The following is a 12,927-nucleotide window of genomic DNA, read 5'->3' as shown; positions in this document are numbered from 1 at the left end:
ACGCCAGGTCTTCTCAAATGGCAGGCGGTAAACAAAAACCACGAGAAGAGTGCACGGATCGTTGAATCAGTTGCGGATGTACTTACAGCAGCTGCGGCTTGACTCAACCTATCAACGCCTCGGGTAGTCTAGGTTAGGTAGTTAAAGGTCTACAGTGGATCTTTCTTCACTAGAAGCGGTTTAGCGGATCTGCCGCTTTTATTCAGGCTCGGCTCAGGCAGTAGGTAGACAGTTACGTGCCTGAGCGACTAAATGTTGTAAAATAATTATATATAACTAATTAATTAAATTAAATTTAAAAAAAATTAACTTTATTTAATAAAGTTAATATAATACATAAGTAGCCTCTAATGGAACAAAAATTAGCTCGGTTCCTCACTGTCACATCGCACTTTATTAATAGACTACTATTGATCACTATATGTGACGTGTTTATCAGAAATTGTGTGGCAATATGGACGACTATAGATGGCCACAGTGTACGGGGAGCACTCCGCACACCAAGGCGACGAGCTCGCGGATCACCGAACTTGGGAAGCGGTAATCACGTGACTTAGCAAGTGGGTATATGCCCACTTTCTCTTATGTAGACTTGGACTTCTATATACTGCTTGACAGTACCTATACCATCATTTCACGCTTAGAGCGTTACACTTGCGATCCCACGCTCATGCGAGCACCGTATTCACCATCATATGCTCGAGTAAATTCAGGCTCTTCCTTTCAGTGCATCATACCAGACCTTCACTACAACAGTGTTCTATATCAACTGTAGAAACTGTCATGAATTGACCTATGGCAGCGTTTACTTTGAATTTTGATACGGTTCGCCGGCTCGCGTTACACGAATAGTATATTGATGATATCAGCCCGGTCGACAAGCTGAATATAAAGAGGCATTCAGCTCCCTTTACTACTTATTCTAATATAAGCTGTAACTTTTGCCAAATCGTAGGCGAGGTCGAAGCACCAGACTCCAGCTCAATGTTGATGTTCTTGTGTATGGGTGTGTCTAGGGCTCGCTCCTCGTTGCGTAAAAGAATCCTCTTCAAAACGCACACAGCTTTCATGTCCGCCTCGTGCAGCTCAAATTCTACGTTCCAGGCCTAGTACATGCAACTTTCAACCTTTATTCTCTTGGGTGATTCTTCGAGCCCTTGTCAATGCGTTTATACATGTTGAGCTCGTCATCAACCTGCTTCCCCATGGACGCAGAATTAATAAAGAGTTTGAGGGTGACATGACGACGGCACCTGTGATTGTCGTGAGCGGGCGGGTGGGTAAGTGGCCGCATCTAGTCACGGCGGCTCCCTAAATGCTGTAGAAAGTCTCACCTCAAGTCCCGTGCAAGCCATACAGTCGAGCTGGCTCCAAACCCCAGTTTCCCTACGACTTGATACCGGTCTTGGAAGAGTTCTCCAATCCGAGTAGGATAGTACCGGGAGGCAACATAGTCTGGAATGGTCTCCTCTTCAACTTTTTGATGCGCAGGTATTCGGACAAAGTTCGGATTGGAAAACGTGAGTGGCTTTCAGGTACGGCCAAGCTGGGGCAGAGAGCGTAAAAACAACGGTAACATTGTGCGAGGCGGGATAGAACCAAGTTTGTCGCGTGAAAAGTTGCTAGCTATTAGATGCCTATAGGAATTCCATAGACGGTTTTGCTTGCTTAAAGAAGTTAGGAGAATTATATACGACTAGACTAATAAGTACGACAGTTTATAACTAAGTTTGTTATATTTTCGCTTTTTAAGTTTAATACTTTATATTAATTATTAATAATTGTAACGACCTGGCCAAGGTGCCAGCCTAGTGCTCGAGCAGTGTACGAAGTACGCCCGTGCATAGTGAACCTGGACCACTGTCTTGTCCCCTTGGTTATGAGCCTCGCGACGAACTCGCTGGTTCACTCGCGGACTGATCACTGAGAAATGAATGGAAAGAATGAACTTGGTGACCAAAATAGTATCAATTAGCGACAACGAGCCATTCTCGTTGTCTTCCGAATGCACTGCTGCAAAAACCAATAACTTGACTGTGCAAAAGTGTGAAAAGCATGGCCCAGGAGACTATCTGCAAGTTCCATCCCTCATAATGATCAGACCGTGAACAACCCCGACGAAGGTCGTACGGCCCACTTAGCTCCCTTGCTGTAATAGTACAGCCAACACTCACTACTTCAATAGTCGGTGTAAAACCCCCGCTTCGTAACTAGCGATGGAGACACTCCTTTCCTTCTCCTTGAGAATAAGTCCCTGAATATAATCGTTACGCCTAGGAGCTTATCACCTGGTGATCTTATCGTAATCGTTATAGTTGCCGTGTCTTTAAGTAACGCATTTTGGAAAAGAAGGCTTAAAGGACAACTCAATCAATACCACTTATACGCAGACTTCGTCCAAATCGCACGTCTTATTATAACAGATTTTTTTTAATATACATTAAATTATAAGTCTTTTAATAAAACCTTTCTCTAAATGTAAATGTTTAACATATAACTAGTTTATTATGTTTAAGTTAGTTATAAATAATTTCTTGATGTATATTCTATTTTCATTAGGTGTACATTTAGGGGCTTAACATAGGCTGAGCTCAGGCCCAGCTCAGGCTTAAAAGCAGCGTGGCTCAGGTCCCGATGTGGCACCCAGAGGGCCATGGACCCTCTACTTCCGAGGTAGTTTATCGTGCCTACTGTGCTAACGATAGAAAGGGCACTGTACGGCAGCACGCTTTTCCCCCTACGCGGCTGGGCACTGGGCTGGCTACTAATGCGTGCAGCTCCAGCTCCAGCTCCAGCTCCAGCATTCCAAAGGGCCAGGGCCGAGAATCATCCGGCATCGTTCCACCGTGATCCCGTTTCAACGCCAAATCTCATCCCCATCTACTGACTGCAAAGCTTAGAAGCTCAAATCGTCACAACCCATCTCCACTCACCACCCCGACGTTACCACGCCAATCAAGGTACCTACGCCCTCCTCATACCCTCAGCCAGCTCTACTGACCCAATTGGCACCCAGATGTCTCCCCAGTCCATCCTCCGCGCCAGCCCGCGCATGGCCAACCTCATGGGCCGCCGCATGTTCCATGCCACCCGAGCCCGTCTGTCCTCGCCTTACCACTACCCCGAGGGCCCCTACTCCAACTTGCCCTTCAACACCAAGACCAGATTCTTCGCCGTGAGATACTGGCTGTACTGCATCACCGGCTTCTTCGCCCCCTTCGGTATCGCCGGTGCGTCATTTCCTCCGATTCGCACCTTGCTCCCAATAATACTAACCATCCCGTCACAGCTTGGCAAACCTACAAGCCCAAGGCATAAGCATTTGCACTTGCATTGGTATCTAGTTGGGGGTCTGGTGGGGTTCCTCGTGCAGTGCATTGAATATGATAGACGGGGCATACCCACAGTCACGCTTGGAACCTGTACATATATGAGCAGGACAATAGAGCTCGAGGCCAATTGCCGCAACGCAATTTCATATGTCAACCTGAGTCCAAACGCATCCACAGCAGGAGCCCATAGCCGAGCCGCTCGCCTTGCATGTCTTACCTGCCTCTGGCGAACGAGCGCTGACAAAGGAAGTGACCCCCGGCTGACTTTTGTTCATGGAGTTTTCGAATCCACACGCCAATCAAGCTGATTTATATTTGCCAAGTTGCTGAAATCTAATCAGGAAACTAATAACTGCCCTTTCGTTTCCCGCCATCTGTTGGCGTCGGAGCTAGGGATTGGAGCGATAGCGAGTGATATCTAACAGTTTCATTTTCAAGTCTTGAGTACAGCAACGCATTAGCTCGGCCTATGACCATGTTGGGCTTCAGCGTCGCTGGGTTGGCGCGGTCATGACTCTTCTTGGCATCCTTGTACGAATTGGGACCTCTGGGCACGATTATGATCATCTTAATGTCTGCCTGGCTTGCTTCTGCTTTTGTGCCTTTGATTTCCATGACATCATCTTAGTCGAACCTGACTAAGAAGTAGTATGACCTGTCATCACAGGTCCTGTTGGACATTCATACGAGACTGTTTATTATATACAACTAATTGTCCTCTATATCCAAGGCCTGAAGTGGCCAGGTAGCCTATTCATCATATTTCGACCAAATCGCGACTTCGCAGCATGGCCGTAGCCGTATACTCAAAAGTGCTCAACGCGTCTACCCGTTTGAGGTCAGTGACAGATCATTTAGGTATGCTACAAGGCACGCAGCATAGGGGTTGTCTTTCAATATTAGCCCTACGTCATTTTCTTTGGGAAACTTGAAGAACTCTCTGGGCCTCCCTTTCGAAAAGCTCATTATAACTCTTAATTCTTGTCCAAAGCTCTTGTTGACGTCTTGGCATGTTGGCCACAGCCATGGTGATGGAGTTTCTGCACAATATGTTTCCAGCCGTTCTGTCCAGGTCATCATTATTATTCACAGGCCACAAGAATGCGCTATAGTTATCCTTCATGTTTGTTATTCGTTCCGTCGAATTTAATCACTAAATATCGTGGCCGTTATTGCAATTATACACAAAAATTCAGAGAGGCCCAATTTATTTAAAAGAGGTTTATTTCTAGTGACCAACGTCCTGTCTTGCAAAATCTTATCCTAAAAGTACTTGTACCAGAATTCTCCATGCCAAAGTCGACCCTCTATTATGAACTATAGGTTAAAAACAAAACAGTCAGCACCCACCCTTCATTACTGAGACTCGTTGCAGGCCAGCTACGTCTACCGGACACTTTGGCCAAAAACTTGCACACGCGCAACCGTGCGCCCCCAAGACTCCAGTCCTCCGGAAACAATGATTCCATGCAAGAAGAACGTCCAGAACAGAGCCTGACACGACCCTCCACTACGAGCATCTGCGTCCATCGCCATCACATGTACTTGGAGACCGGAATAACTATATAAAAAAAAAATATGGCTGGCGTTAATTTTAATTTTAGTTTGCCGTGCTCCTTCCTTCCATGGCCCGTCAGATCTGTGTCGCGTCATCATTGTTGTATGCGCCGGCCCTGTGTGCTGCAAGCGTACTGCGTCGCATCAGGATGAGCCAGCCGCCAAATATGATCAGGACTGTGGCCAGCGTTATGCCTGCTACCAGTGCAAATGTGGCAGGTCCGCTTGAAAGTATGGTCATGGTGGCGGGTCTGTGAACAAGTGTACTTGGAGGCCTGCGGAAGCTTCTGGACGAGCTTTGAATTGTCAATGTTGAATTCTGTAAGCTCGAGTGTGACGCGTCGTGAAATTCAGATATGGAAGATTAAAAACAGTCGGCGATGTGTTTTGTTATAGCTTTTTGAGACGTTGTGGTTTTGATGATGCTGTGAAGATCATGAGGTGGTGTTGAAGAGCCGGCGAGAGATATACAGAGAAAGAGAGAGGCAGATGCAAGTAACACCTATTACAGCCTAACACACCCTGGCCCGCTGCTCTCAAGAACTGTCAGCTCAGGACTTGAGAGTGCTCAAACAAGAATTCAGAAGGAGAGCCCATGGAAAACTGTTACAACATTCACGTTTTGGCAGGTTCCATGAAGGCGCCCAGCCAAATCCAGAGCCTTTTTGAAGCCTCTCTTCCCGGTTTTGTTTATTCAATTTCCGAGTCTGGTGGCATGATGTCAACCCCGTCTTCACAATTACCAAAATTCCTACTATATACTTGCTTTCTACTTTTCCGGCGCAGTCAACCTCTGGCACGGCTGCCTTGAGACATCTCGACTACAAAATTCGATACCGACGATATATCGAGATCGCGGTAGTGCTGGTGAATGAGTACCCATACTGTCAAGCAGGCCTCAAGAGACAAAATAGATGTGATTGGCGGTGTACAACGGCTCCCACCACATGCTCACCCACGTTACCGCATCTCTCTTCGAGTTCTATCTTGGAGAGGTGCGGGGTTTCTTTGTAGAGCCGACAGTTTCGTCTAAACGACTCTCTCCAACCAAGATTGAGGATCATGAAGGCCAACCCGTTTCTTTCCTTGGTCCTTGGCCGAGTGTTAACCTCCAGTCTGACGAAGAACAAAGCCAGCCACGTCATGAAACCAGCTCCGATAAGCTTGTGCCAACCAGGGTGAAATCTTCTATAATCACAAGTCCTACATCACAGCCTTCAGATATTTTTTGGCAGAGCAAATCAGCGTATGGATCAAGATCGCCGGGCATGAGCACGACATCGGGTAGAAGTCGCTAAAAATTGCAACGACTGGGAGCAAATCTACCATCGCCATGAAGACAGGTATGTATGTGTCCCTCACGCAGACTGTAGATAAATAAATTTTGCTGATTTTGAGGTGGGCTTCACCGGGATGCCTTGTTCTCTCTGATTTAGTGCTTGCCGTCAAGCGTGCCATCTCAGCTTTCACGGTATATTGCGCGCTTGACACACATGTTGCATTTCTGACTCGCAAGAAAGAAACGTTGATGAGGGTATCAGCATGCTCAAGGAAGAGATCTAAGGTTGGGAGATGAATGGTGGGACATTGAGAACTTGAGGTAAGACGAGTAACGTAACAAGGCAACACAGCAATGGAGACCCTTAACGGTCGTTTGTATACTCTGATATATAACCTTCCATACAGATCGTGAAAGGTCTGCAATGAATGAGAGAAAAGCGTTCACGAGTATACGGAGTCCTCATGCGAGTATACCCCAGATATTATTTTCAGTGTAAAGCCTGTAGTCATCTATTCCTTTATATACTGCTTCAATCCTCTCAGTCTCTCCTTTGCAGTTTCAAGGATATCGTCCTCCTTGCACACGGCAAAGCGCATGTAATCCTCTGCAATCCATGTGTTCGGGTCTGTGTAGAACTCAGTAGGCGGTATGGCGGCAACACCCACTTCCTGGATCAAAAACCAGGACAGCTTGAAATCTCGAGGGCGACTGGCCACATGTGGAGGGAACGGGTAATCCTTAGGAAGCTGAACCTTGGCCATGTTTACCAAGACAAAGTAGCCGCCCTCTGGCTCGGAGTAAGGCAGTCCCAGCTCGTCAAAGACCTCAGTGAAACGCGCCATCTTGCCCTTCATGTCCTTGACAGTCTCCTCCCAGAAGCCTTCTTTCTCGGCTTGCTCAAAACCTAGTATGAAGTCAGCCATTCGTCTTCCGTCCTACGTCCCTCCCGAGTATCTTGACACAAAGACTTACCAACAGCACAAGCCTCCTGTAGAGGGGAAACAGAGGAGTAGCAAATCCGCGTGTGGGCTGCAGAAACGTGCTTGATCAAGTGTTCCGGTCCAAGAAGCCAACCGACTCGCCAGCCCGTGGCGTAAAAGTTCTTGCCTGCAGAGCCGACAGTGATAGTAAGCCGCTCGATCTCTGGTGAGATGGTCGCAATGCGTGTAAAGGGAACGTAGTAGAGGCGGTCGTAGACCTCGTCGGAAAGAATGATGATCTCGTGCTTGACACACAGGTCACCAATCTTTTGGAGTTCATCTTTTGAGAAGACCTTGCCGACTGGGTTGTCTATTCGTCCCTTAGCTTTAGCCTCAACATTGGCCGTACGTGCATAACTTACGTGGGGTGTTGAGGACAATCATCTTGGTCTTGGGGGTAATGGCCTTCTCCAGCTCGTCGAAATCTATTGCCCAATTTCCAGCAGAGGACGTCTTGGTTGCTCCATCTTTGGGAGGGTGTAACGGCACATAAACAATCTTGCCGCCTGGCATTTCGATATTACTGATGTACTGATCGAAGAAAGGCTCGAAGATGATGACTTCGTCGCCTGGCTCGATGAAGGCCATGAAAGCGCTGAGCATGCCCTCATTGGCACCGGTGGTAATGGTGACCTCCGTTTCCGGGTTGAGCTGGCGTCCCCAGAAAGGGGTATAAGCATCCGCAATGGCTTTCTTTAATCTAGGGCGCCCCTTGGTCGGGCTGTACTGGTTGCACTCCACCCTGTCAAGGGCATCCTTCGCCGCGTTGATGATGAAGGGAGGAGGATTGTAGCCGAAGAAGCCCTGTCCCAAGTTCACAATAGGCTGCTTAGGCGAAGCCGCGGCAGCTTCGTTGACGATTGTCCTGTGCTTGTATATGAGTATACGTCTCGGTAAAACAGCGCCGTGATTACCCCGCGGACTGACCAAACATCTTGTCTCTGTCCCGCGACACGGGCAGCAGGCCGCAACTTATCAGGAAGTCCGGTAGCCATGCTTGTAGAGAGAGCTCGACGACCCGTGCTGGATAATCGCAGTAGCGCAGAGTGTGGAAGAATACCCCGGGCAATTTGAGTGTTGCGATGTGAGAATAGCTTCATGAAGCCTACTGGTGCCACAGTCCACTTTATTCTTGTGAGTGAGCTTGAACCGACTGGACTGCGCGCCTGAATCACTTGCACTGCCGGCAACCAAATCGTACAATTGGACTGCGGCCTTTCTTGGGTGGGCTTTGTAAGCTTCTCTATGTCACAGCCGTCATCGGTCTTCCATCGGAGTCAATCACGCAATTTGGCAATGGGCATGCTATTAAGTTACCGGTAGCATACCCAAGAATGACAAAAGCATGGGCCATTTCAGCAGCCCGCTCTAACCAAGGCTAACGTTAACCCAACTTAGTGCTAGCTACTGTAGGTACTAACCTTGAGTGCTAAGCTGATCTACGTCACCCGCTAGGTTAGTTACTGGCGAGCACCAGAGCATTTACAGGGGACAGAAGCCTCAAGGTCCAATTCAATTGTATGAAGAGCAGCACCGTGACCTTGTAGCTCACATTCCCTCTTGCTTGTGCTTGCATCAAGTCAAGATAGCATAACCGGCGCAGAATCTTAAAATGCCGTGTTCAAGACTCGGTTCCGATTCATAATGACGACGCTTAAACCGCCACCATTGCCCACTCCCTCGGCACCTCCTTTGTCCTTAACAATCCGCTTCAGCGCCAGCGTGCCCGACCTCGACCTCGATATCCCACGCCCGTCACAGACTACCGTCATCTCTCTCAAACACCTGATACGGAGTCGCTTGGCCGAGCCAAATTCACAGAGACGACTGCGTTTCATCCAAGGCGGCAAGATCCTGCCCGACACTGCCGCACTCAGCTCCGTTCTCCGCGCACCTCCACCACCTCCGCGCGCTGACGATGGCCGTGACGCCAGCAAGGGGAAGGGCAAAGGCGTCGCGAACCGACCGCCACTGCAGCGCATCTACGTCAACTGTTCAATCGGCGACTCGCTGACAGATGCAGAGTTAAAGGCAGAGGAAGAGGCCGCGAGCGTACCTGTGTCTGAGCCGTCGCCAAGCCCCTTGCGCGCAACTTCACCAGGCTCCCCGCGTATGCCGGCGCCGATTAACACAAGTTCTTCGACGCCGAGAGGTTTCGATAGGCTGCTAAATGCAGGGTTCTCGGCTGCCGAGGTAAACCAGCTGCGGCTGCAATTCCGCTCTATACACAGCTCAAGGTTCACGCCAGATACGTTACCCAGTCCGGACAGTTTTCGTCGAATGGAGGATGGGTGGATTGATGACAATGGAGCTGCAGTAACGACTACCGGTGGAGGAGGTGGAGCGGCCGGTGTCGGTGGCGGTGGCGGCTTCGAAAGCGACGAGGTAGGACTTCTGGGCTGGCTTGATGCCATGATATGGGGCATGGCTGTCGGTTTCATGTGGCCACTCGGCAGTGTGGGCTGGCTGACACGAGAGCATGGCATCCATAGCGATCGTCTCAAGGTCATGATCACTGGCGGTGTCATGTTGAGCCTCTTGATTGGCATCGTGAGGGCGATTTCCGGTGAGAAGTGAGCTGGTTCTGGTTCAAACAAGGAATGATATACCAGATGCATAGCGTCGGCGTTAAGGTTTTTACTTCTACAGGCTTGTATGTTTATTCACTCGATTTGAACGATACCCGATCGAAGTAATGATTTCATTTCATTCCAAGCCCGCAATATGAAACAAATATCCAGATTTTATTACTCGTCGGCCTTTTCGTATGTTTGGCCGATTGCTGGATCAAACTTGCAATCGTGCTCCCCAAAAAAACAAACTCTAGACTCGTCGCAAGATCATGACATCAAGGAAGGGCTTGGAATAATTGGCGCCAAAATCTGCCTGGCGTGATATATAAAATCGTGTACAAAGAGCTGACGAGCATAGGATGTTCGCGTTCAACACAAAAATATATTTCAAACGCTAGCATTGGTTGGTCATAGATGCCGGACTTACTCGGTAATGAACAGAAACAAGCAACGACATGCTGGAGTACTCAGTCACAGAGTTGTTATTTCCATCACACCTGAACTAAACCGTTGTAGTATGATCTGTGGTGCATACTAAAAAGACATTTGTCTTCTTCTTACACTAAGAGCATTCTGAATCTTATCCTTCAGTTGTTGTTCCTAGGTGGGTGGGAGATCGTTCATTGCTTTCCTCAAGAAACTAAGCACGTTCTGACTTGACTGTAGAGAAATAGAGAAGATCGCGCACTTATAGGGCCACAGCTTGATATAGTGTACAGACGAACGTATATTTCGCGAGTATGTGCTACGTCAAGCAGATATCGGGTAGGTATGTCTTGCCCCTTATTTGGCGATCTGAATGGATTGCGTATGGCAGTACGATAACAATCCTTGTTTGCCCATTTCGCCGCCCAAACCACTCAGCTTTTGGCCAGCAAACCAACCGGCATGATGCGGTCGTTCTGCCATGTTGATCCAAACAGTGCCTGACTCCAGCTTCCTCGCCAGCTCCTGTGCGCGATTGATATTGGTGCTGTAGATGGATGCACCAAGGCCGGCATTATCGATGTTCGCCCGCTTAATCACGTCTGCCTCTTCGGACCAAGACATGACTGGGATTAAGGGACCTGCATAGTCAGTCGATTCCGATTAAGCAATCACAGGGGTTTCAAGCTTACCGAATTGTTCCTCTGATACCAATAAGGAATCTTCCGGAGGGTTAGCAACGATAGTTGGTGGAATCCAAAAACCCTTCCCGCCAGTGGTCGCGCCTCCCGTGATGATCTTGTATTCATTCTTCTTGCAGTCCTCGAGGATACTCAGGCAACGTTCGTAGTTGACACGGTTGGACAAAGGGCTATATATCGAAGGTGTCGACGAATCGTCAGTTTCGCCATATTTCTCGACCTCCTTAGCCAGTAGCTCCAGGAACTGGTCGTATATCTTGTCGTGTACATATATTCTCTTTGCCGCAACGCACATCTGGCCTGCGTGGAAAAGCGAACCAACTGCTACTTTTGGAACGGCATCTGCAAGATCCGCATCTTCCAAGATAATAGAGGCATTATTGCCGGCCAGCTCGAGGATGGTTTTCTTCAGCGTCTGGGCACAGATCGCCGCGATCTTCTTACCAACACCGATGGTGCCGGTGAAACTAATATGAGGTATGCCTGGGTGCAGTGTCATTGCCTCTCCTATATCGGCATCGCCGCCCAGAGCCTGGTAAACGCCTGGTGGAACAACAGATTGTGCCAGCTCGCAGGCTTTGAGGATGGTGTAAGGCGTGAAAGGGGATGGCTTAATGATTACACAATTCCCGGTGGCCAGCGCTGATGCGATCTTAACTGCACTGAGAATCAGAGGGAAATTCCACGGTGAGATCGCGCCGATAACACCGTAGGGAGCATGGGTGGCAATGATTTTCATGGTGTCGTCCTCATACTGAAGTTCATCTTCCAGTTGGACGTCCGCTATGTCATATGGTCAGTTTATGCACTATCCACTTGAGAAGGGACGATTATACCCACCATAGTATTCGAAGTGAGCAGCACCTCTTTCGACTTCGATTTGCGCCATCAATTTAGACTTTCCTGTCTCCTTGGCCAAAATGGTGGTGAGTACATCGACATTGTCAAGCATGCTCTGGCGAACGGCCAGGAGTAGTTCACGTCGTTCAGCGGTTGTGCTCCATTTGAACGACTTGAAGGCTTCGAGCCCGGCTGCAACAGCATCGTCGAGATCCTGACTTGTTGCGACAGGTGACTTCCAAAGTTCCTGTTCTGTTCGTGGATCCGTCACGCGGTGGTACTCTTTCGCCCTACGGGGTTGCCCACCGATGACGTTGAAGAATTCGAACTCTGAGTGATCTTTAGTCATGACTATAACCTTGAGATGCGGGACAGTTGCTGCAAATATCCAAAGATTGGTCTAATGGAGTGCATAAATATATATATGCACTTTTATGTCTTCGAGGGTAGAACCGAATATCACTACCCGAGGCCCGCAACGACAACTAGATTGGGAATAGTTCGTGGTATAGCGTCTGGCCCATCTCCCGCGCCCATGCCATTTTTCAAGACTGAGTGAGGGGTCTTATTTGCCGAAAAGCGGATGAGTTCACGGTAGATCTACTGCCCCGGGTTACTTGTCGACCACAGATTCTTCATCGGCAATCCTATAAGTGACGACCTAAAGACTTCCTGGTGGAAATAAAGCAATCTACTTAATCTCCTGCATCGACAAGTAGGAACGGCTACATAGGAGGCCCGAAAATGTAGAAGCGCTAACTGTCGATTGTGATCTCCTTTTTCTCGCAGATTTACCCAAAGACAGCCAACGGGTACAAATATCTCTTGTTGTTGGGGGGGTTGAAGAGTAGTTTCTGGCAGATTGAGAGACGGTAGTACAAGGCTACTCCAAAACAAGTCGAACTGACATTCCCCATCATGCACGGTGGACAGCCAGATCGAATGAAAGATTTAGCCTCATCTCCCCAATATGTGCTTACGACGTGCATCATATCTGGTGCATGGGCGGGATGCTTGATTTCTGTTTGGTGGGCGCGTTGTATCGTGCGTTGAACCGAATATACTAATGTAGGCAGGCTTTAAGTGTGCATCAGCACACATGTCTGGATTTTGGGCCTGGGGCCTAGACTAGATGTTGTTGGGCTGGCGCAACCAATCACTAATTACAGTACAACCTTTTTTGGAATATCTTTTACTGGCTCGCGGTTATGGGTCGGGGTAGGATTTTTGTTTTCT

General features: G+C 48.5%; 4 protein-coding genes across 4 annotated transcripts; 2 read left to right on the top strand and 2 right to left on the bottom strand.

Annotated features, from left to right (window-relative positions):
- The first annotated feature begins 2,800 nt into the window (after window positions 1-2,800).
- Window positions 2,801-4,062, top strand: BKA67DRAFT_555874 (uncharacterized protein). Its single transcript, XM_046102124.1, has 2 exons — window positions 2,801-2,960; window positions 3,017-4,062. Exon 2 carries the CDS (start codon window positions 3,017-3,019, stop codon window positions 3,638-3,640), a length of 624 nt encoding a protein of 207 aa, XP_045961881.1. The 5' UTR covers window positions 2,801-2,960; the 3' UTR covers window positions 3,641-4,062.
- A 2,503-nt stretch (window positions 4,063-6,565) lies between these two features.
- On the bottom strand, window positions 6,566-8,475 carry BKA67DRAFT_555871 (aminotransferase class I and II). Its single transcript, XM_046102123.1, has 4 exons — window positions 8,079-8,475; window positions 7,514-8,016; window positions 7,144-7,461; window positions 6,566-7,075 (listed from the first exon to the last, which is right to left on the bottom strand). Exons 1-4 carry the CDS (start codon window positions 8,249-8,251, stop codon window positions 6,681-6,683), a joined length of 1,389 nt encoding a protein of 462 aa, XP_045961880.1. The 5' UTR covers window positions 8,252-8,475; the 3' UTR covers window positions 6,566-6,680.
- A 1-nt stretch (window position 8,476) lies between these two features.
- Window positions 8,477-10,195, top strand: BKA67DRAFT_555868 (DUF2407 C-terminal domain-containing protein). The gene has a single exon (XM_046102122.1). The coding sequence runs from the start codon at window positions 8,796-8,798 to the stop codon at window positions 9,726-9,728; it is 933 nt and encodes a 310-aa protein (XP_045961879.1). The 5' UTR covers window positions 8,477-8,795; the 3' UTR covers window positions 9,729-10,195.
- Window position 10,196: 1 nt separating this feature from the next.
- On the bottom strand, window positions 10,197-12,261 carry BKA67DRAFT_194112 (Aldehyde/histidinol dehydrogenase). Its single transcript, XM_046095374.1, has 3 exons — window positions 11,692-12,261; window positions 10,843-11,634; window positions 10,197-10,791 (listed from the first exon to the last, which is right to left on the bottom strand). Exons 1-3 carry the CDS (start codon window positions 12,038-12,040, stop codon window positions 10,508-10,510), a joined length of 1,425 nt encoding a protein of 474 aa, XP_045961878.1. The 5' UTR covers window positions 12,041-12,261; the 3' UTR covers window positions 10,197-10,507.
- Window positions 12,262-12,927: the final 666 nt, after the last annotated feature.

This window comes from Truncatella angustata (genome assembly GCF_020726525.1).
Source record: "Truncatella angustata strain MPI-SDFR-AT-0073 chromosome Unknown BKA67scaffold_2, whole genome shotgun sequence".
NCBI classification, from domain to species: domain Eukaryota; kingdom Fungi; phylum Ascomycota; class Sordariomycetes; order Amphisphaeriales; family Sporocadaceae; genus Truncatella; species Truncatella angustata.
This window is presented reverse-complemented; position numbering and strand designations above follow the sequence as displayed.

Coding starts and splice junctions, on each gene's coding strand:
- BKA67DRAFT_555874 (XM_046102124.1), top strand. CDS start 3,017: ATGTCTCCCCAGTCCATCCTCCGCGCCAGCCCGCGCATGGCCAACCTC.
- BKA67DRAFT_555871 (XM_046102123.1), bottom strand. CDS start 8,251: ATGAAGCTATTCTCACATCGCAACACTCAAATTGCCCGGGGTATTCTT. Junction 7,462..7,513: donor GATTGTCCTCAACACCCCAC/GTAAGTTATGCA, acceptor AGGGACGAATAG/ACAACCCAGTCGGCAAGGTC. Junction 7,076..7,143: donor ACAGGAGGCTTGTGCTGTTG/GTAAGTCTTTGT, acceptor ACTTCATACTAG/GTTTTGAGCAAGCCGAGAAA.
- BKA67DRAFT_555868 (XM_046102122.1), top strand. CDS start 8,796: ATGACGACGCTTAAACCGCCACCATTGCCCACTCCCTCGGCACCTCCT.
- BKA67DRAFT_194112 (XM_046095374.1), bottom strand. CDS start 12,040: ATGACTAAAGATCACTCAGAGTTCGAATTCTTCAACGTCATCGGTGGG. Junction 11,635..11,691: donor TGCTCACTTCGAATACTATG/GTGGGTATAATC, acceptor CATATGACATAG/CGGACGTCCAACTGGAAGAT. Junction 10,792..10,842: donor GGTATCAGAGGAACAATTCG/GTAAGCTTGAAA, acceptor CTGACTATGCAG/GTCCCTTAATCCCAGTCATG.